Source organism: Magallana gigas, chromosome 1 (genome assembly GCF_963853765.1).
Source record: "Magallana gigas chromosome 1, xbMagGiga1.1, whole genome shotgun sequence".
In the NCBI taxonomy this organism is placed as follows: domain Eukaryota; kingdom Metazoa; phylum Mollusca; class Bivalvia; order Ostreida; family Ostreidae; genus Magallana; species Magallana gigas.
Genome location: NC_088853.1, coordinates 50,238,613 through 50,263,444, shown reverse-complemented (window position 1 = coordinate 50,263,444; position 24,832 = coordinate 50,238,613). Strand labels below are relative to the sequence as shown.

Sequence of the window (24,832 nt, the reverse complement as noted above, 5' to 3'; positions counted from 1 at the left end):
GTAGTAGATAAGAAGATTTTCTAAGATTCAATACATTTTTACTAAATGGCCATATTGGCCCCATCCTAGAGCCAGAACCCATCCCCTAGGGGCCATGAATTTCACAATATTGGTAGAAAGCTTCATGGACAACACAACTATGCAACTAGTTTTTTCCTCGCATGTGTGGGAGTAGAGAAGAAGATTTTTTAGAAAATTTGGCTTTTTTTTGCATATTTGGCCCCGCCCGTGGCACCCCAGGGGTGGTAGAGCCATGAATTTCACAATTTATTTTCTTCTTACCATAGATATGTTTCACACCAAAAATGGTAACGATTGGCCTGTTAGTTTTCAAGAAGAAGTTAAAAATGTAAAATTGTTAACGCACGACGACGGACGAAGACCAATTGCAATAGGTCACCTGAGTCACTCAGGTGACCTAATAAAATGAGTCAGTTTTAAAGTCTAACAAGGCATACTGTACATTCTAATGAATTCTTGATGGCAATTCAACTTTTAGTCTTAAGCATTGAGAAAAGGTGTGCATATTCAAGATAAAATTGACATAGCTGAGTCCTTTTTATTACTTTAGGATATGGATAAAACAGGCATTGAAGGAATAAACAGGCAGAGCTAAACCCGAAAAATAAAGAACTACCTGTAGACACGGTAGAGACATCTGTAACAGGGAACACAAAACAATGTTTCTTCCCAAAACATATTCACTTATCAAATACAGTAAAACACAGTTATAGTGAAAGGGCTTATAATGAATTGATGCTAACAGGGAAGTTATTTTCATTTCTTGTGACTTTTTTACAAGTTGTAAACTTGACAGACATAACAAATTATGCTTATAACGAAGCAAAATCACCCCTCCCTGACTCTTCATTATTTAGCATGTTTTTACTGCAATGTTAGAAGTTCAAGAAAATTAAATTACCAAAAAATATTAATCACAATTATTTTTTTCTTCTAAATTCTAATGCATATGAAATAGTTAATATTAACATTGCAAAATTCATTTTCATGTTGTGCAGCTGTAGAAAATAAACAGCTACTATAAAAGCTATATGGAGTTTAAACCTAAACCATTTAAAAAAAAAATTCGTATCTAATGTCTACCCTTTCTCCAAAAAACAAAAATATCTGTTATTTTTTATACTTTTGAATTTGTGTCTGTTTTTCAATCTGCTCAAAAGAAAATGTAATAATTTAATTCAATGAGTGCCTATAAGCTTTTCTTAAAGTTTGTCCTATTTTTAGTTTTTAAACTCATTCCATCATCATGATCATGCAACCAATTGTATGGCTCTATTTATATTTGAAAAAGTATGTTGCATTGTTCCACATGGTTTAATTTCAAAATCTCCATCATGGATAAACTACTGTAAATGTATTACATTTGGCTGTGTATTCTATTTAGCGCTTTTGGTGGAATGCAGCTTACGCTAAAACAATTAGCTCTCTAAATGCCTTGCAAATATGTACAAGAATAGTCACATTCAGGAATACGCTAATTCAAATCCACGCCAACTTGTTCAAAAACTAATTTCCGCCAAATATCTAACACGTCAAATATAATGCGTTTACAGTAAGTTTCTTTTATATTACGTACAAATTGATTATTTGTTTTAAACATTTTAAATGTTTAATCCCATGAAACTATGAAATGAAAGTTAACATTGTTTTATGTGCAAACATGCAGTGTAAAATATTTCTTCGTTGAGGAGGAATCAATGATCATAAAAGACAGGTAATCCCTATTGAAAATTGTAAAAAAAAAGAAAAAAAAATCCACTTTGTAGAAAATCTGTAAGCAGGAAGACTTAATTGAAGTGATGACCAATGACAGCTGTTTGTTTCTCTCACTCAGTAATGTGCCTATCCAGTACAAACTGTTACCATGCTTGTCCGAGGAAGCCAGTAATTGAGTTGTAAGTGAGATATGCATCAGTTTGTAAATTGCAGTGTTAAGAGGATTTAATGAGCAATAAAATACAATGCGTTAGAAATAATTGTACATGTAGTATGAATGGCCGAGCAGGAGGATACAGATTAATGTCAGTGTTTTCTGGTCAATATTTTTAGCTAGCTAAACACAATGTTATTTGTGATCAGGCCCGGAAAAGGACTGCAGGTTGATAGTGTTCGATGAAATGTAAGGGTGGGGATGGGGAGAGTATGGGGGGTATTTAAGTACTTAAATAGATTTTGGCACTTAATGACAGTGCTTTCTGGTAAAAAGCCTTCTTATTTTATGTAACTTCATTTTTAATCAAACGAAATAAAAAGAGATTTTTAACATGAAGAATGATCTTAAGTGTCCAGTGCATTTCAACTTTTTATGATATCTGAATTGCCGAACACTGTAAGCACTTGATGAAAAATATGATATTAAATTGTAAAATACTTTGTCTATCTGTGTGTCACCGGCTCTACACTGGGTGTGTTTATCTTTAAACTTGATCTATTCGTTGTAAACTTGAATTTCTTGAACACCTCTGCATTAAATTCTCTTTAAATTGTCATCATTCTTTGTCTTTGTAAAAAAATGTTTTTTATAAAAGATCCTTTCTTTCTTTTGAAACCTGATATTAATGGAAAATGCATCTTCTTCTGCATGTGATTTCCCACAGGAAGTATCAAATGATAAACTGTGTGTTTCCTGAAAGTCCCCACTTATTGGGATGATAACACAGCAGTTAATCTGGTGTAAATCTTAGTTTTTAAAAACGTGAAAGTATCAAAGTTAAAGAATAGTTCACACATAACAACAATTCCATATCGTTAACTAATTATCAAGATTAATATATTCTTAAGTAATTTACTTTTGAAATGACACAAAACAGAAGAAATGTGAATACATCATGGCTTGCTCATTGCAAGTGTGTTTTAACAGACACTGACAATGCATACTAGGCATTGCTAGAAATCCTAACTAGTAGTTACATATATATATGCTCACTAATAAAAAAAGAGACAACTTAATTTTTTTAACATGTTCCCCCACCACATTCAATTCATAGAAAGTTATACTGCACCAATAAACTAACAAACACAGCTTCTAACACAATCGTTTCAAGTAGACACTGTTAGTTAGATTGATGTATCCATCATTTCAAACTTAATTAAGTACCTCACTAATCACGAGAGGCAATTTACAGTTTGATTATCGATTGATTCTACTCTAGACCTAAAAGGAATTCTCTTCTTTTTCTGGAGGTCAAAAATACAACCAATATTAAAGCCTCATACTTTGGGGTTTACTTATCTTTGAAATCTACTGATTTAAAAAAAATGCTGTCCTCTACCATTCTCTGTCTTAATTAATTGTGATAATGTTTCATAAAAATACTAAAATATTGATCTCGTCTCTCACAGATAAATAGGCATCCATTGAAATATTCATCATAACAACAGACTGATATACATGTACCATAAATACGTTTTTTCTTCGCGTGTTAGAAAATTTGCGAAAATAGGGAAAATATGTAGCATTTTAAATTTGCATTGTCAATTTTTGCGATTTTTAAGTTTCTTATGGAAAATAATACAAGACACAATTTTTGCGTATTCAATATTTTGCTATTTGACAGAAATTGCAGAAAAAAGAAGCAAGATTGCGAAAGTTATTGGTTATACGGTATGACATATCAACCATCTTACATCATATAACCCCTGAATTCCTGCAAGAGACATTCATAAATATGTGTCAAACAAAATTTAAGTGTGATTATAACAATAAGCTAAACATCAGATAGACTTTGGTTAAATGCTTGGAATGGTAGGAGGAGTTCGAATACTAGCACCAGACAGCTCAGTTGGTAGAATACCTGACTAGAAATTCAAAGGGCTTGGGTTCAAATCTAATCCATAACCATTTCTCACATCCTGTTACTTGGTTTACATCCACATAACTCTGTATTCCATAAGACTTGAATATCAACAAGTATAAAAGGTGATTTAGATAAACATTACAGAGTAAACATGATTACCTGTGGATTCTTGTAAGGGTTGAACAAGACAGGTTCCTGTAGCATTACAGCATGAATAGCTGCCTGAAGTCGCTTCATCACAGACCTTCACTTGTTTATATCCCATCACTGTCTGCTTTGCGCCATCTGGGGTCTAACAGAGAATATAAAAACAGTCAGGTACGTGTAACTAATATACAAACTTCATTCTTTGTCATAAAAGCTCAATTCAGTATATTATGTACATGAAATGTACCTGACCAAACTAAATACTGGTACTTAAACAATATATTTCTTATTGGAGAACCAGTAAATATTCTTCAGAATGAAGTAGAACTATCTATTAATAACTTTCCTTCTAAAGATTTTGATCAATGGAACAAAGTCTGCAGTGAGTGTTTGATTTGTTAAATAAAGCCAATGAATGCACCAAACGACATCTAAAATTGTGACAAAATAAATTTTGAAAATGGGCATGATTCTTTTAATTATGGGAAATGTCAATCTTTTAGCTGCAACTTTATGTAATTACTTTTATACAAGGTTATCATTTATAAAGTACAAAGTCGTTTTTATAGGTAGAGGTCGATCATTACATTTTCTTGAATCTTCACAGGATAATGAGGACGCCCACTTTTTTCACAGACTTGATACATAGACAGTGCATGTTTGTCTATTGTTTTACATTTAAGGGCAGTTATAAATTTATAAGTTTATATTAAAAGGAGATCATTAACAGACATGCTCTTTAAGTTAAACTAAGGAAAAACTGTTTCTTCTTGTGCTTGCATTCTCTGTTGTAAACGGTATATTTTTGCCTGTTGAATATTATAATTCACCATGTGATTATTAACCCATGAATACTTTCATTGTTCAGTTTTTTAAGTACGGAACAAGTAGAGCTCTACCAGTTAAATACACTGTAAAATGAACGTGTGCTTTAACTTACTATCACTTATCTATCATTAATCTATTCTAATCATGAGGCATATTTACAGAGATGAGTTTTCCCTGCATGAACTTCCGTTGATTGTATTTAAAATACTTGGTAAATACAGCTACTATGAGAAGATTACTGCATGCTCGCAAAGATATTACTGTGGTTTCATCAATATTCGTTGAATACCAATTTTCGTTGATTTCGTTGTTAAGTTTATCCTTGAAATTAAATATTGATTGAGCTGCAATTTCTACTAATTCTTTGTATTGATAGGGTCATTGGCCACAAATTTACGTATCCTTGAAACTGTGATTTTCACTTTATCCACGCAAAATTGATACCCTTGAATATTAATGAAACCACAGTATTTTGCGATTTACTGAATATAAACTGGTTTGCGACAATTAGTTTTTGCAAGTAAGCCTAGACCCGTGTTGTTAAAACAACTATACAGTAAGGGCTTGTTCGCGATGAGAACTAATCGCGAAGACAAAGCTGTCATCAATATTGCGGAATTTTCTCGCTGGCGTATAAATGTTGGTTGACAGTATAGGATGTGTAAGTCAAAGAGACGCTATCTTTCATTTAGTCTGGCAGTCTCATATTTATTTAAGTGCCAAAATTTAGCATAACTATTTCATGACAGAGGTTTAAATTTACAGAGGAAATTTATAGCAGGGTCTTTTCAAATCATTTTTTCATGTAGAGAAAATGCGCAGCCAATTAAATGCAATCTGTACAAAATGAGAGTATCTAAAAATTTCTGAAGCTTAAATTCGGACATTTTAAACACAAAAAAGGTACAATTGGAAAGCTACAATTATCAAAGTTATAAAATTTAAGAGCACAGGCTTAAGCTTTGCTTCACATTAATATTGCCACCAAGGAAAAATATATTGGTGAACTAACCCATCTAGATAGAGACTTTTGCGGACAAAATAAGAATGCATTTAAAATGTCGATTAATACTAAGTATACATTTAAATTATTATTTTTCATTTTTTTCCACAGTCTTCAAAACAAAAATTAAGCAACACATACTTTTCAAAAATAAAGAAGGTTCACATAACTATCCCAAGGATGAAGTGAGAACAATTTACCTTCAGTACCCCATTGTTTCCTGTATAACATGTTGTAACTGCACACTTGCCCACTTCTTTTGGTTTTTCAAAACAAACATCTACAATAAAAACGATATGTATAGTACATGTACTACATACTGTATATATAATAATTTATATATCATTTATGTAAAATTCAGTAATGTCAATAAAAAAATATCTGCAAATACGTAAAATTATTTGGCATAAAGAAATATTAAAGCAGGCAAGGAAAGCAAAACAAAAATCATAGTCATCTGTAAATATCACAAACAGTATATTACATTTTTCTATATGTAACATTTTAAAATAATTTTTTCATTATTTCTCATATGAGATAATTTTATTCCTATGCCCTGAAAATTGCTGAGTCATACCGCAACAAGTTATATTGCCTTCTCGAAAATGTAATATCACCCTCGCGTGCGATAAATCTAAATGTTAATTACGTCAGTCAGGTTCGAAATTTAGTTAAGCAAACATAGAAAGTTCCTCGAAAATCAAAATATCAGGACAGTATCTGCTATTCAGAGGGACTAAATTACTTAAATTGTTTAATTTAGAAAATTATCTAAATGTATTTATTGAAAGTACACATCAACATTTTACAAACCATCTTACATCGATTGAATGATATGAAGATTTAGTCATAACCAAAACCTTGTTGATAGGGTAAATGGGGTAAATATGTTCTTTTAAACTAATTTTGATTTTTTTTCAAAATGTTATATTTATAACATACACATGATACAGGTGACTCTAGATGGCTCAAAGTCCAAGGGACCGAGGAACTCATGTGCTTTAACAACTTTTTTCCCTTGATTGTAAAATATACAGATCTAGACGTGCTAACAACTGAATAGAAACAAATATTGAGTAAAGTCAATAAATTTATTTATTTTATTCATCTAATTATCATCAGATTCCTCAATGTCCTGAATACAACATATCGGACTGCCTTTGGCATCAACTACATAAAACTATGTCACCTCAGGGATAATATTCTGATAAGTTGCCCTGAAAGCGATGTAATATATGTATAATATTACTAATCAAAAGTAGATCTAGAGCCCAGTAAATACTTTAAAGAATAAAAGCTGAGCTCTGTGTCTATCCACTCATCTTGCTCATAAATAGGTGTGCATATGTCATTCTAATGATTACCTACTGTATACATGGAAATATTCACTCCCTTTTATTTTCACCCCCTTTCGCTCTCGTCAGTAGGCAAATGTAACATGTTTAAAACTGGGTGAATTCAAACCAATTTTTAAATAATTAAGGTTTTCCGCTGAGAGCGGAAAACCTTACTATTATTCTGAAAATTTTTCAAATTTCTTCTTATTTTTTTTTCTTCAACTTTGATCCTTAATATCTCGCTCGTTTGTTCACCGATCGTTTTGAAATTTTCAGGACTGATAACATGCCGCGTGATGTTGTCGTTGCATAATTTAGTTGAGGAAAATCCCTGTCCAGGGGGTTTAAGATTAACGATGACTGGCAGAGTCTCAAAGATGGGCTGGTTTGGAAGCTAACACTTTAATTTGTGCGAGATATATTTCATTTATTATTTAAATGCAAATAAAAGGGGTGGTATAGATGTTGAAACAAAGGTAAGAAAAAAAAATAAAAAAAATTTGCGTATTTTCTGTGCTAGTTTTCTACCTGATAAAAATTTGTTATAACATGTATTTTAAAAGTTCTTGGTCTTACCCAGACCTTTCATTCGGTATACCGAAAAAGGGGCTGGCCCTTATAATTAGGGAGTTAGAGGCGTCCAAAGTTTCCTGTCAATAACTTTAAAAGGAATAAACATTTCTAATGCATTATTGAAGCAAAGTTGTAAAGAAATTAATTTTGAATACTTTTATAGTATTCAATTTAATGTTTTCGTAATTCATAGTCAGTATTTGCAGAAACAATTGTTGTCAGTTTGGTCCATTTTTTGTGGGGGGTGCGCACGTTTATGAGGTTATGAAAGGGCTTCTTGTAATGCACTAACTGATACATGTAGCGCGCAAAAATAATTCCACATAAAATTCCCAAATGTTTTTATACATATGTACATTTTCATGTCATATAGATAAACCTCTTTGACCTTATTTTTGTTGTTTGTTTCATAACTGTGCCCCTGTCTATATTTAGATGCATTACGAGACTCAGGTAACCGATCGATAGGAGAGTCGCTAGCTGTATTCAGGCCGTCGTCTAGACGACAGTGCATGTGCTTGTAGAGCTAGACGTACACGTTTAACGCCCCACTGTGTTACTGTAACAGAGACATTTTGACCTGTTTCAGTACTGGGAGATGTGTTAATAAAATGGTTCCAATGTATGGTAATTAAACTCAACTTTTCTACAATACGTATACACGGCCGTCATATAAAGCACAATGTGTATTACTGACATGACAAATGTACGCTGGCAATTTAAACGAACGCGGGATTGCTCCCGATAGAACAATTCTTTTAAAGCAAAAAAAAAAAAAAATACTGATTTGCGATGGATATAATATAATTATCATCGTGGAGATGATTTGAAAAAAAAAAATTAATATTCGTATACGATAATATTTGAATCCAAAGCCGCTAGTTTTAAGTTACGGTTGTTATGGATATTAATTATGACTTGCCCCGCGTTTTAGATTACATGCATTTACAAACGAAAATACCAAACAACCTTCAGCAGCAACTTATAAATTATTTATTCCATACACAATTCTAAAGAGGTAATTAAATAAATCTTATAAATGCTTTATACTTGTATTTGCTATCTTCCATGGAAAAAAGTGGCATGGAAAAAATGTTGTTCAATGTTCATCAAATACGCTGTAGCCTTAGCAATCGAAAATAATTAACAAACTGTATATTGATAAATTGACATATCAACAAACATTCAGACCCGCAATGTGTTTTTATTTTTACAAATTCTATAAAATGTAGACTCAATGACTGAATTCTTTACCGTTTTCCGTCTGGGTTATTTTGAATCACGTGTGTAGGTTATGTGTAGCCATATAGATGAACACTTCAAGTGTTTAATTTTTTAAAGAAATTGTGTACAAGCAGAGCAATGCAATGCTAGGACAATAAAATTCCAACAATTTATATGGTGAGGCCGGTCAAACTGATACTGGTTCTGCTTGTTCTACAAATACCGAATGTAAGACGACGTATGTGGGTGTTATATTTTAAACAAATATAAGTATTGCTTTCTTAAAAGCTTGCATTACTCAACAAAGTATTTTATTGGAATCATTCTTAGTTACCTTAGCTGCATATATGTACCGCTCGGTCTGTATCCCGGAAAAATTGACTACCATCCGAAATTTTTCATACAGACTTGCAGCTAACATTACCTTTAAAAATACATTTTAGAATTTGCCGCTGTTTATAAATTCATTAAAAAGACGGTGATATGTCGTTTGATATGGGATTTATGACGTCTATTTATATTGTTTTCATTAAAAATTATTTCATTATTTCAAGCTTGTGGGTGGAATTAAATCAGTTTTACATGTTATATGACATAAAGATGCCCTCTCCCCACTTTTTCTCGAAGCAACTATTTTTATAAAATTTACATAAAAAAAGTTGAATTATCATGGAATCCCCCCCCCCTTTTTGGTAGCATGTAAAAAAAAAAATGGTATGAAAATCATGAAATTATGAGTGAAATTTTGAAAATTTTGGAAAATTCAAATTTTTTTTTTCTTTTTTTACTTGTCAAGATTTGTTGGATGAGTTTGCCCCCCCCCCCCCACTTTAAAAAACGATGCTACGTGCTTGGAAATTACTCATTTCTTTATTCCCCTCTTAAATAAACAAAAAACAACTAACAAACATAACCGATCCAGATAAATATAATTACATGTATCAAAAATAAACTTAAAAAACAAACTACACATTCATCCTTCACCCACAATATTGCATTTTCGATATTTGTCATCGTTGTAGACCCGTGTAACAATCTGTTAAGTAGGTGCTTGCACGAAAAAGAACTCCTTGCTGATCTACATTTTCATTAACGCATACAAAGAAAAAATATATTTTGATTTATTTTTGAATTTCTTTTGATGTAAAAATAAAAGAGAAGAAATTGATTCTCAGTCTCTCTTTATGCCTGTTTGATAGCGGTTAATCCAAGTTCATTTTGAATATCCTTTTGTGTTTTAAAAAATGCGATGTAAAATTTTTTCATGCAATATTTCGGATAAAACAATGAAGAGTTGTTTCTTGAAATTTTATTAGACCATAAAATTGTAAAATGCTAACATTGAAAATTGTGCCCGATTTCTTTTTTTTTTTTAAGGTAAAACTTTATTGATCTAAAAAATGATTCTTTGAGGCAAACAAATTGACATAATCAATAAGAGTTTGACAATCTCTAACTGCAGATCTGTAGCTTTTAGTCAGAAAAAAAATCGGATGGACGACCTAGGACACAGATCGTCTATCCGAATTTCTTGAAAATTGCCATTATTTTCGTACGCGGACGCAATACTTACCGAGACTAAATGGTTCGTATCTTAAGTTTTAAGTTTTAACTGCTTTGAAAGGTAATATTGGTTTTCTGATAATTATGAACATGAATAATTAAATAAAAATGGTTAAAATTACAGTAAAATTACCGGCAACAGTCTTCTCCGTGCGCGGATCTAGAAGGGGAAGGTTCCAGACCCCCCCCCCCCCCCAGCGAAATTTCTTTCAATTACGTGTACATTATAAACTTACAAAATATGCCTCGGACATCCCTTGGCAAACTCAAATAACCGTCTGACTTTTCAACCCCCACCCCGAAAAAAATTTCTGATCCGCGCATGTTCCCCCTCCTCGAAATACAAAATTATTCTTCAAAACCCCTTGTAAAATTTCCAGGATCTCCGCATATATACTAAGAGATTCAATGGCGCTTGCGTTCGATAACAATGCGTGTAAAACGTTTGCCAATGGTCTTTTTACCTTCGTACCGGGCATAACCACAGTCCCACTCTGTGAATAAAATGCGGTGAATCAAACTAGAGACAACGTGTTAAGATCTGTATTTGCTTATAAACATGTAGTATCATCGTGCAAAATGCACTGTTCAATTATAATTTTTTTTTACTTGTAAAATTCAACTTCTGTTTCGTAATTTTTTCTCACAGTTTATTTCTTACATAGTTACTTTTTTATTTAGTGATTGACACTTTTCAGACTTTTTATGTGATTTCAAAGAGACAGAGTGTCATGCCTCAAGGACTGTTAATCTCTTAAAACAACATTGTGCAATTATCAGATTTTCATTTCTTGGACATCAAAGACTCATTGAGTTTATTTAATTATTTTATATCTGTGAACCTTTCACTCAGCTTACTTATATCATTACTTGTCAATTTATACTCATTAAGATTCTTATAAATAGTAATGTACAATTGTCAATGCGCAGTCTGGAATACGGCGGCCAGCCCCGGCCACGTCCGACTCTCCCAGAGTCTTGAGTCCGGAGGTCCCTTCTGGCCATATCCGACTTGTTTGTAACATGTCTGTCTGTTCAATTGTTATAATGTTGCCATCGTTGAGTCTCGTCCAATAATGTGGAATCCTGCATCAATTGCCTGTTTATTTCTCTGGAACTGTATACTGGTGGACCTTCGGGAATACGGCAAACCTACCCTTTGTTTTAGCTTACGGTCCACAGCGCGCCCCAACCTTTTACCTTATACACTTTACGCCAACATTCCCTCACCCGGTTCGTACTGCACACGACCGATGCAGATCCAGACGAATTCTCTATCACCGTAAAATCTACGCGGTCACAGAAATATAATACTTTGTTTCTCAGTGTTTACACTCTAATATTGTACTATGGTCAGCTATCAATTTTTTGTAATACGTCACAAGTATGACGCAGCTACGACGGAAAACCTAATCGTTGCTTGCAATGAGCTCGTCTCTAGTTGTATTTATTATTTATTTCTGTGTCTGGGGAAACTCAAGAAGGACGAAGCCATTTAAAAGTGTAGAAGGGCAAAAATAATATGCAATGAAATTAACCTTAACAATACAGTATCTTCGATGCACATGTATATGAGCATGACAGTTTACACATTCGTTACACATGACTGCACACCTACAACTCAATGTCCACTACTGGCGCTAGACATGTTCAGTACATTTTATTCTCTGCAATTTTACTTCATTGTTTTATGTTTGGGTATTATGCAGTGACTTGCATATCTGATGTTACTTTTCCCCTAACTTGGATTGAAGTTGTATACATTTGATAGTTTTATCCAAAATGAATTACCATGGCTATGTAAGATATACGTCCAAATAGATGAGGCCTGATGCAGTTCCATAAATACGTTTAAGATTTGTTACTCACTAACTTAGAACTGTTCGTAGTCAGTCAGTAACAAATCTAGTAAGTTCTTTGTTTTCCCTATTACATGGAACATTCATTAACCAAAAGTGATGTTCTCACCTGTCAAATACTCTTTGAAAATCTTCGCTACACCCTTGATTATGAACGATTATGTTGCTTTTCAATTTTAAGTGTTTTCTTCCTTTCCTCTGCAGAGGTTTGAGCAAATCTTGACACTGCCATGTTATTCTGCTCAAGACACAACAATGTGATGTCAATTAAAATGTAAACCATCTAATTTAAAAGTTATTCCAAAGGGCAACTACTCTAAATACTTCTGAAAGGGTTTCTCAATAAAATAATATGAAATGTCGCGAAGTGTATACAAAACATCAGCCAACAACAGCTAAATTACAACATATTAATTCTCCCATGATGGACAGAGAAACATGTACAGTGTATATCATGCAGTCACGTGTCATGGATTAATTTAAGCATTAATGCTTATATTTATATTTTCATATTGATGTCTATTTGTATGAAATATTGTGTATTGCCACTATAATGCCATTATTTGCGCTCTTATTCAGGGATATGAAACATACATGGAACAGCCAAATTAATATGTTATTTAGTTAGCTTCCACTACAAAAAATATACTACCAGAAACTTTGTGGAGAAAAATCTTTTTTTTACTAAGAAGAAGATATATTAATTTTTTTTTTTTAAAGTACATATCAAATTGGTTATGTAAGATCGAACATTTCATTTAATCTTACAAAAATAAACATACCCAAAACATGTGGAGATGTTTATATTTGTGCTCACAGCGCATGAATTTTAAAAGTGTATTCATAGAAAATGAAACATCGCAGATTTCCAAAGTAAAGATAAGGGGAAATATACACTGAATGTAAATATAAACCAATGAAAGTGCAACATTTCAGTCCAAGGGAAAACAAAGGGAAATATTTCCAACTGTGAATCAGTGGCCTCTATCATGTGCCGGCAAGAGATATAAGGGAGAAATAGGCGGAAATAGCAATCAATTTTGCATGACCAATAGACCTTCCCCCAACTCAAGAACACTGATCAACATGATCAAGGGCTGATGGAAAAAAATTACTACAACCATCTGACTCAGGACTGTTAATTCAAATTTAACATAAAAATAAATAAATTTTAAAACAAGTGATTTTTTAAAATTTACATCCAGCACCAATGAGACCCAACCTAACACCAGATTTGACCCTAACTAAACCCTGGATTTACTTTCAGGGTTTACTTACTGCAAGCAGTGGTCTGCTTTTTTGATATTTGCATCCACTTGAGGTTTAATTTGGGTCCACTTGGGGTATACGTATCATCTTACTGCCTGTAATTTCTGCCCTTTTTATATTCCAAATACCCATGTAATGTTGGCTTTCAGGTGTATTCGTCATACCAGGGTTTACTCTCTGTGTCCACTGTGGTTTACTCTGGTTTTACTTTGGGTCCACTCTATTAAATCCAAAGTAAACCCCGAAAGTAAATCCAGGGTTTAGTTGGGGTTTACATACTCTTAGGTTGGGTCTGATCGGTAATGTATATCCAACCAAGTATATGTAATGTGTGCATTCCAATTACGTAGGGTACTTATTTAAGGATCTGTATTTTCTTTACTAAATAGATATAAATTACTACAATTAAACAAGACATCTAAAAGTTTAAGGTAGATCTGATGGGTAATTTGTTGATCACCCAGCCTCCTTAATACCTGACTTTCCTACAGATTCCAATATGAAAGTTGCCCAAAATAAAACCGGCTGGAACAGCTGTGGAAAGCATACGTTTATAAATACGGAATTGCTAGTTCCTTATATCTACCAGTAAATAGGTAGGTCTGATGTCAATCAGACTTCAATCTTGTTAGTTTGGACAGCCTAATAACTATTATATTGTAGTAGTTGGGACTATATGGACCAAGGATATTGGCTTGGTATGCTCATTGGTAGGGCTAGGACTAGATTTTTAGAGGTCCTGGGTTCAATTCCTCATCTAGCCATATGTTCTCAATGTATTTATATTTTCAATCCACCTTTCCTTATTACAATATATTGAACAGTTCACATACCTTGTACTTGTAGGTCTATGATCCATTCTGTGGATGTGTCAACACAGTTCACATACCTTGTACTTCTAGGTCAATAATATATTCTGTGGATGTTTCAACATAGTTCACAAACCTTGTACTTCTAGGTCTATGATCCATTCTGTGGGTATTCCAACATTATCAACAAAGCTGATAATTAGGGGGTACTGCTGTTGATCACTTTTTCTTAAATTCGTGAGGTATAAGGTAGCAGGCTCATCTGGATAGTGGATTAATCGATTCTGAACCTGGTGTTCTTCATTAAAATATATCTCAAGCTGTGATGAAACGCTCGGTTCAAACTTGGCAAAGCTTGGATCTTTATGTACGCCTCGGAACTTGTTCCATACGTAAGTCTTCACCTCTTTGTCATCTACCAATTCGGGTTTAAACTGCATGGTAACATTGCCAGCTATACATCCTATGACTTTTTCCCTATTATCAGCAAATACTGGAAAAAAGAAATAAATAACCGCTATTAATCTGCTACCATTCAATGTTGAAAATTACTTCGAGTAAATTCTATTCCAAGTCAAGTTTTTTGCTATTTCAATAAGTATGTTATCTGTGCATGTAATCGGGATACTCAAAGTACATTTTTTAAAGTCGAAATAACGACAGCAAACATTTTCTAAGATACTTGGCATTTGTTGACAATGTCCATTTCTACGCGGAGTTTTCTCTGACAATAACCCATTTAAACGATTTCAACGAACATTTTTCATTTGAGGTTGGTTTGTAATTCAGTGGAAAGTCAAAGGTTAAAGAAAAAGGTTTCAGATCGATATTGTTTCAAATCTTCCAGAACGTTTCATTTAGAGCAAATATCATGTTTTTCGTATACTGATGCAATGTTGATAAAACAAACCGGAATAGATGGTGTGACGTCATAGATTAAAGTTCCAATGGCAGATCTCATGGAGGCGGGACATTAAAATTCAGCGATCGATTAACTTGATATATTCATTGTCCCAAATAAAACAACTGTAAGTTAATACGATTTACAATCAAAGTAGATGCTAATTAATTGATTTATTGTACAACATGTTTTTTTAAAGTTTCCTGCACCTTTAAATTACCATTACCACATGTATATATTAGTTAACATTATATTATTTTTTTTATTTTTTTTTATTTCTGTCTTTAACGTTTTGAATGTGCAACATAAAAATATGTTTTTGTCAAGAGAGTTTTGTTAATATACTCTAATTATTTTTTTCCTTACATTGATGTACAACGATTTAACAAAGGAAATTACGTAAAGTTTGGTTTCAAAATTTCTACAATTAAAAGAAATATGATCATTTTAAAAATTAATTTGGTCGCAATTTTTAAAACGTCCTTAAATGCAGTCATTCTCTCTTATCATCAATAACCTTGTCCAATACATTTCCTGTGTATGTCCAGTTGTTATTTACATGTACCTTTTTCACAACTAGAATATAGACCAGCACAAAGAAACACATTTCAAGAGAAAAAGAACACAAACACATTTTTTCTCTATTTTTAAGTCAATAAAAAAACCCAATAAAAATCAAAGGTAGCAATTGTCTATAGATTCAAACAAGTACAGATATTATGATATTCCAGCATTGTTAATATGTTCTATACTCACCGTAAGCAAAGCTTGATGAAAGCCAGAAGCTGAGACAAAGAATTGTCTTAAACATATTTTGACAATTGCCGAAAACAATAGACACCATTATTAAAACCTGAAAATATAAAAAAGATATTTAAAGTTTTTATTCTTATAAAAAATTATTTATGTATACTACTGCTAGTGACCAGTCAATGACATTTAATTTCTGTGTAAATATGACACACACACACACACACACACACACACACACACACACACACACACACACACACACACACACACACACACACACACACACACACACACATACTGGTTTATATCACATAACGAGGTATAGATTTCCATGAAAACGTTCAGAGGTATATGCTTTCTACTGAAGTTACCGATAACTGCCATAGTAGATTTAGTTCGAATCAAACATTAAATTTCATCGATCATCCATAATTTTTAGAATTCTCAACGATAACCTTGCAATACAAATAGAAATTTTCTATACAACCCGAGGTATTCCTTTAATGGTCATGCCCAAATATGGTATATACCTCAGAATGTATATATTCAGTTTCTACTTTTTTCACATTTACTCAAATTATTAACGTTGTTTTAAATAAAAGGAAGATGCTGATGTTTTAATAGTCATGGTCGACTGATATAAATCCAACAACTATAACTCTCGCGAATTATTCTTTGATTTATTTACTTTGCATGCAATATTCGCAAAATTCACAAAAACGGCATTCATGATACTCTAAAACGCCTTCAAGCTGAAATTTGATAGCACTGAAGAATTATAAGGGCAGCAATTTTAATGTTTTGTTCAGAATGGGTTGTAGCGACGCGAAAAGTAATAACGAAAAATGTAATAAATTCCCATTATTACATTTTGCGTTGAGATAAGCGCAAAATGTAATAAAGTTTGGGCTTTTTTTCCAGAGATGCTAGTTTTCTATTTTCTATTTATAATACTATGCAATGTATTTATGAATCCATTTTGAAATGGGTATATTAGAGGTAACCACGAGTGCAATTATGTGTTGATATCGTAAAATAACAAAATATATCTGATTGGAGCTAGTCATCATTATATAGTAATGACCGCTGATTGAATGAAAATGGCAAGCAAAAGCTATTTTGATGGCATGTCAAAATTGCGATGTAACATGCACAGCAAATAAATCTTTTTTTGTTTGTTTTTTTTTTTGCAAATATCATGATGAATAGGGCAATACCAAGGTTAATTTTGAGAACATGTCAGTTATGATTTAAAGATCATCGTACAATAAAAGTTACACTGATATGGAGTAAATTCAAGACCTGAAACGTTTTCATCCTACAGTAAATGTTATTTTATTCCCTAAAATATATTCAAAATGAGTATACAGTATAAAGATGGATTCAATCTAGATCAGTATGCATTCACTAAGACCAAGAGTGACACATTCGCTGTTGATATCTCCTTTGGTATCTATGATCAACATTAGCTGTAACATTATATTGTTATATTTACAAATTACAAATTAAGCTATAGTTAGTCCACTTTCTATCATAAGATTTTGCGTTATTATATTTTGCATCGAGATCAACACAAAATGTAATATCGAAAAATGTAAATGGGGGGGGGGGGGGGGTGTTTATGTATCATCTCAATCTCTTACAGAAATCATATGTATGCTAATAAACAGTTTAAGTTTTTAACGACTTGATTAATCCTACTTCATTTATTTAATGAATAAGGGATCATTCCTTGAATACTATGAGGTAATAATTTCGGTCGGGGCGTGATCAAATCCAATAATGCCCGAAGGGCTTTATGATAAATTCGATCACGCCCCGACTGAAAATATCCCTTTTATAATATTCAAAGAATGAATCATTATTGCTTATAGTTATACATATATATATAGTTATGCTTTTAGCCATTGTACGATTAAATATGTGAATATAAATTAGCAATGGCGCCTCAATTTGGCGTCATTGGAAGTTATATGGGTTATATAGTACAAATTCGATACGTAATGTTATAATAGGCAAAGACACTTGAGAATGTAAATATATACTGCAAGATGTTTACATGTAATTTATTGACCAGCGAGCCTAAATAGTACATATTTTTAAAGAGACTTTCTATCACAACCAGATGATAAATGGAGGATTTCCTGTCAAACTGCAAATGTAGACATGTCCTTTTTCATTACTAAGGTTCAGAAAAATCTCAATTGGAATATGATAATCATAAGAGTTGCTTTAATGAACTCTTTCTCTAATTTCTGCAATACTTGTCATTCTTTTTAGATTAAAAGTGCATTATTCAAAATAAAACAGAATCAGAATTTCATGTGAATATGCATTTTAACTTCCCAATAACTAAACATATCTGCGAATTAAAAACAATGATTCTAGAGATCTAAACACAAACTCCTTAAAAAGTAAAATAAACAACCAGGACTGATGGACTTTTTGATAGACAAGAGTAAATCTTTTTACCCTGTAAATTCTTGCAAAAAGTATATGGTCAAAAAATTGTCGTGAAGCAAGTATAACAATTCTTTCTTTTTTTTTATCTTTATTAATTCATCAAAATGACTTTGTCATTATAAACAAAATACATACGTGCAACGAAAAGAAAATCATCCAATATATTTTCACTTATTAATAAGTAAAATACAGCTTTGTTAAATGAATAAACAATATTTCAAAGGAATTAATTCCCGTTTTTTTTAATCTTTATTAATTCATTGAAATTACTTTGTCGTTATTTAGAAAAAATACATACGTGCAAAGAAAAGAAAATTATCCAATGTATTTTCACTTATCAATAAGTAAAATACAGCTTTGTTAAATGAATAAACAATCTTTCAAAGGAATTAATTCCCAGTTTAAAAACAATCAATTTTTTGAAAATTTCAATAAATTTGAACAGTGATGTTTACACACTAAAAAAGCAAGGTGATTCTTCAAGTTCTAACACAAAATCACTTCTTTGTGTATAAAATTGAATTGTTTTTAAACCAAACAGGCCAACAGGCATTAACGGTCACCTGAGTAACTAGCCCAGACACAGACCTCAATAAAGGAATATCATATATGCATGTAATTAAACTACACTCTGGAGTAAAAAAACTAATATAAAATTTACAACTGAATTCAGTTTTCTTTCAGATGTGTGGAAGTATAGATTTTCTTTTAAGCATTTTGGCCCTGCTGACCAAGGACACAGTGTGGAAGAGAAATGAAATTACCATTTTTGTTCCCCTTACCCAAAATTATACATCATATCGAAAGAATTTGGAAAAATTAGGCCATGTAGTTTGAAAGAAATTAAAATTATTTAATTGTCAGCACAAAATGAACACCACATGACGACAAACAAAAACCAATTGCAAAAAGTCCTAAAAAAAATGTTCCCACAATTCTTGCAAGGCTTCTTTATTGAATTTGCTTCCTCTTCCTCTCGACATACAGTTTTACCTTTAATGAAATGCAAAATCATTTTTGAATTCATTTATTCATTCAACAGTTAAAAAACAAATGAGTATAGGGTATAAGTTAAAAATGAATAGTGAGGTACTTGTGAAAAAGTTCATAAATAAATCCAATATATATGAATTTACATGTATCTCAATTTAAAAGTGTTTCTCAAATTAAAAATTTTTACTGATACCCAAATTAGCACTTTCAGCGATTCTTTAATAAATACACATATACCTCAATATGCATTATGGGTGTTTCCCAAATATAGACACACATATACCTCACTATGTATTAAGGGAATTTCCTAAATAGAGACACACATACCTCACTATGCATTATCAGTGTTTCCCAAATATATACACACATACATGTATACCTCACTATGCATTATGGATGTTTCCCCAATATAGACATATATACCTCACTATGCATTAGTGGTGTTTCCCCAATATTCACACACATATACCTCACTATGCTTTGTGGGAATTTCACAAAAAGATACACATATACCTCACTATGCATTATCAGTGTTTCCCCAATATATACACACATATACCTCACTATGCATTATGGATGTTTCCCCAATATAGACATATATACCTCACTATGCATTAGTGGTGTTTCCCCAATATACACACACATATACCTCACTATGCTTTGTGGGAATTTCCCAAAAAGAGACACATATACCTCACTATGCATTATCAGTGTTTCCCCAATATATACACACATATACCTCACTATGCATTATGGATGTTTCCCCAATATAGACATATATATACCTCACTATGCATTATGAGTGTTTCCCCAATTTAAACACACATATACCTCACTACGCATTATGGATGTCTCTCCAATATAAACACACATATACCTCACTATGCACTATGGATGTTTCCCCAATATAGACAAACATATACCTCACTATGCATTATGGGACAGGGTGTTTCCAAATATAAACTCACATATACCTCACTATGCATTATCAGTGTTTCCAAATATAGATACGCAGACACTGCATCAGTTTTTTATAGTATGCACACATACCTTCCTACAAATTATCAGTGATTTCTCATTATAGACACAGATGTAGACTACCTTAAATTTAAGTGTTCTTGAAACTGTTTTATTTTTAATTCTCTACAAATTGGATGCCAATGAAAATGAATAAAACCACAGTTCTTGAATGAAACTACAGTTCTAAATATTCAAGTTATATCACAAGAGTCATACTTGGGAAATGTTAAAAAAAAATCAGCATTAGAATCTTTAAATTCATGGTGTTTGTATTGACATATGCTCTGAAAAAGGACACTTGCGCTTTTACCTGTTGGGAGTTTTGAAGGCTTAGGACCAGTTTTCTATTTTCTAGCTCGTTCTTTCCCAACATGATCGTCCCCATCTTCATCATTATGATCATCATTGCCAACATGTTCATCACTCACATCTTTGTCTACAACATACAGCTACGAAATATAATTGTTTTCTATTAAAAATAAACTGATACTCCACCAAGCATTATTAGTTTTTCTTAAAAATAAATACACATATACCTCACTATGCATTATGAATAATTCCTCAAAATAGACACACATATACCTCAATATGCATTCTCAGTGTTTCCCTAATATTGATACACATATACCTCACTATGCATTATGGATGTTTCCCTAATATAGACAGACATATATCTCAGTGTGTATTATAGGCGCTTCCCCAATATAAACACACATATATACCTCACTATGCATTTTGGGTGTTTCCCCAATAAAAACACATATACCTCACTATGCATTATGGGTGTTTCCCCAATATAATCACACATATACCTCACTATGCATTATCAGTATTTCCCTAAAATTAACACACATATACCTGACTACATTTATGTATTATGGATATTTCTCCAATAAAGACACACACATACCTCATTGTGGGTGTTTCCCTAATATAGACATATATACTTCACTATGCATTATGTTTGTTTCCCCCATTTGAATATAAACATAGATACCTCACTATGCATTGTGGGTGTTTCCCCAATATAAACACACATATATACCTCACTATGCATTATCAGCGTTTCCAAATATAGATACGCAGACACTGCCTCAGTGTTTTCTAGTATACACACATAGGCACCTTACTACAATTTATCAGTTATTTCTCAATTATAGATACACATGCAGACTACCTTTAATTTAAGTGTTCTTGAAGCTTTGTTTTACAATATTCTACAAAAACTGATGCCAATGACAATGAATAAAACCACAGTTCTTGAATGAAACTACAGTTCTAAACATTCCATTCATATCACAAAAATCATACTTTGAAAATGTAGAAAGTTTTTCAGCATAAGGATCTTCAAATTCATTGTGTTTGTATTGTGACATATGCTTTGAAAAAGGACTCTTGTGCTTTTACCTGTCGGGAGTTTTGAAGGCTTAGGTCCAGTTTTCTTTTTTCTGGCTCGTTCTTTTCCAACATCATCATCATCATCATCATCATCATTTGAATATATGTCTACAATTAAAAGAAACAAATGGAGTTATGTTAATAATATCAACAAAATACAGACACTAGGTTAAAGGAATTTTCAAATGACAGTTTTTGATCCTATTAGTCAACTCATTTTCTTATCTGCGACTTTTAATTTTAAAATAACATTTCTTTGTTATATTAGCCAACTAATTTTCTTATCTGACTATTATCTTTTAATTTAATTGCCTATTACAAGTTTACTTGCAATAAAAATATTAACCTTCACAGGCAATTTCATCTAAGGACTTTCCACTAAATTTAGAAATGTATCCATTGTCAAATGCAGTCAAAAATGTTCCCATTCTACATATATGTAGCAATATGTAGTGTTTCATTTGGCAGTCTATAAATAGATTTAAGATTTTGAATGTAGAATTAGCTTAAACATCACAGACCCATAAAATTAGCGATTTTGCATGACATCAACTTATACAAGATGGCAATACCTTCTTCTTATTGTGTCCTCCTATAATGTGGATTTAAACAAGTACATACTTTGAGAAATGAAATCCCATTAAATTACAAAAATATATACATGCATTGAATTCAGCTGCAGAGAAAAAGCAAAGAAAATTTTTTCCATTAATAAAAAGCTCCAACACATCAAGAGAAAAATCTGCACAGAAAGAACAAGATTCTGAATATTCAAAATCTGAATCAAATGCTAAAAGCCCAATTGGAAATTCATCATCCATGCTAGCTATATTTACTCATTCTACATGGTTGCTCTTGATCATTTTATCTACAAAAAAAAAAAAAAATAAACCATCTGTTAAATGTTAAATATTATAACAATTAAAACATTTAAGTATGTATCAAATAAAATGTTACAAATGTGAGGTGCATAGCTCACTTCTCTTCAATAAAAATGGCTTTAAGAAGAGGCAAATTTCAAATTTCTGCCTATCTACCATCAACAAACCTACATGTAGTACTTAACAAACAAAAGGTCCACAGGTCTTGACAGCCACATGAACACCATAGCCTTTAGATTGATCTGCCAGAGGGTCTAATATTTATGCATGTTAAATTTCATTTTGAATTCTAAAAGTCTTTGATGTTTGAAAAACATTTCCTAATCCTTAAAAAGGAGCGGGAAGTTGGAAGAATCTCAAACTATTCATATCCTAGCCAAAGACGCCAAAAATTGTAAACTTTTGGTACAAAGAGGCTTTTAATGGCCAATCTTTCTTATATTCAGTCTTATTTCAATATACATGTTACATGCATTTTTTATTAACAATGCATTTAGTTTATTTCCAAAGACTGTAAAAGTAAAAAATAATATACCAGTACTTTGAAATTCAATGCATTTTCACTCTCTGGCCAATTAACATATGCTACAAAATGGAAGTTGAAAAAATCGCAATACATGACGGTGTTTTCGGAGTCCGCCTGTTTAAGCTAACTTTGCATGCAAGTACAGTAAACTTAGGGAGGAAATTAAAAATATATATTATTGTTATAAAAGTTACAGCCTGATTATTTTGAACCAAATCTGAAAAGAATAATGAGAAAAAAAAACTCTGTAGATATTGCATATTGTCACCCCATTAAGTTTTAAAATGGGAAAACACACTGGTCAACAAACAGGAACCGTGTTAGGGGGGAAGATACAGCCTAGTATATGTGTTTTGACATTTCTTTTAAACTTAGAAATACATAACTCTCTCTCTCTCTCTCTCTCTCTCTCTCAATCTCTCTCTCTCTCAATCTCTCAAAAATTCTTTGATGTTAGTTGATAATTGTCAAAATATCACTTAATTGACAAGGTAACATGTTGTGTGTAATTTTTGCTGAGCTGCGCTCGCCACAACGGTCCGTAAAACATATTATGCATCTAAATGCATTCGTCTATTAAAGCTTTGAAATGTGGGGAGGAGCTTAAAATCTACAGGGATCGAATGTAATCAGTAAAGTCGTACCATATATTATGCTGTGTATCTCTCAATAAGTAAGACTCCGCCACTACATTTTGGGGCTATCCCGTGATTTATTGTAAATAATTGTAATCCCGATCCCGTTTCAAAATAAAATAAAGACAATTTATCGGGAGGGGGGGGGGGGGGCTTATCATCTGAAATCTTGACAAGCTAAAAAAAGTTATTTCCCAAAATCATGAAATCCTTAATCCGTGTGGGAGGGGGGGGGGGGGGGTGTTGTATATCAATAACTCAAAAAAATCTTACCTACAAAAACATTTTCACAAGATCATGAAATTCCTAATCCGGTAATTATTAATTTTTCCTTATATTCATTTCAATTCCTTACATTCTACCGGAAGAAAAATTATGTTTGCTGAGAGAAAAAAGTGGGGGAGGGGTTGGACTAGCCCCTCCTTGATGCAATGTGCGTTATGGTTAGATCTAACTTTGCAAAAAACATTGAGTTACTTTTTTGTAATTTTTCAAATAGTGCCACACAAAAGAAAACCAGTCACCTTTTATATTTGCATTACAAGTGATTAGTACCAGGAATCTTAACAAGCAAAAAAAAAGGTATCCTTATGGTTCCGACGCCTATGGTTAAAACATCTTAATGACAAAATTTATGCCTTTTTCATACATCATCCGAATAATGAAAGTGTTCATTGTTATTTACATGTATCATTAACTTGATTTGATCAATATGAAGCATTTCCAAATGTAGGAATATACTATTATTTGTTTGCGACAAAATATTCTCTGGTTGAATTCACCTGGTAGGGATGATTTTGAGGTTTTTCACATTCCAACATTCTACTTACCA

General features: G+C 32.3%; 2 protein-coding genes across 2 annotated transcripts in view; both read right to left on the bottom strand.

Annotated features, from left to right (window-relative positions):
- Window positions 1-24,832, bottom strand: part of LOC136270904 (adhesion G protein-coupled receptor E3-like) — a 40,705-nt gene that overhangs the window by 12,653 nt on the left and 3,220 nt on the right. The window contains exons 2-5 of the mRNA XM_066069827.1: window positions 16,088-16,184; window positions 14,567-14,923; window positions 5,997-6,076; window positions 3,978-4,110 (exon numbers count right to left, since the gene is read on the bottom strand). Coding sequence (XP_065925899.1) covers window positions 3,978-4,110; window positions 5,997-6,076; window positions 14,567-14,923; window positions 16,088-16,175 — 658 coding nt within the window. The 5' untranslated portion in view covers window positions 16,176-16,184. The remainder of the gene's footprint in view (window positions 1-3,977; window positions 4,111-5,996; window positions 6,077-14,566; window positions 14,924-16,087; window positions 16,185-24,832) is intronic.
- On the bottom strand, window positions 19,339-22,793 carry LOC136270947 (uncharacterized). Its single transcript, XM_066069970.1, has 4 exons — window positions 22,305-22,793; window positions 21,968-22,066; window positions 20,871-20,996; window positions 19,339-19,540 (listed from the first exon to the last, which is right to left on the bottom strand). The coding sequence occupies exons 1-3, from the start codon at window positions 22,417-22,419 to the stop codon at window positions 20,905-20,907; spliced, it is 306 nt and encodes a 101-aa protein (XP_065926042.1). The 5' UTR covers window positions 22,420-22,793; the 3' UTR covers window positions 19,339-19,540; window positions 20,871-20,904.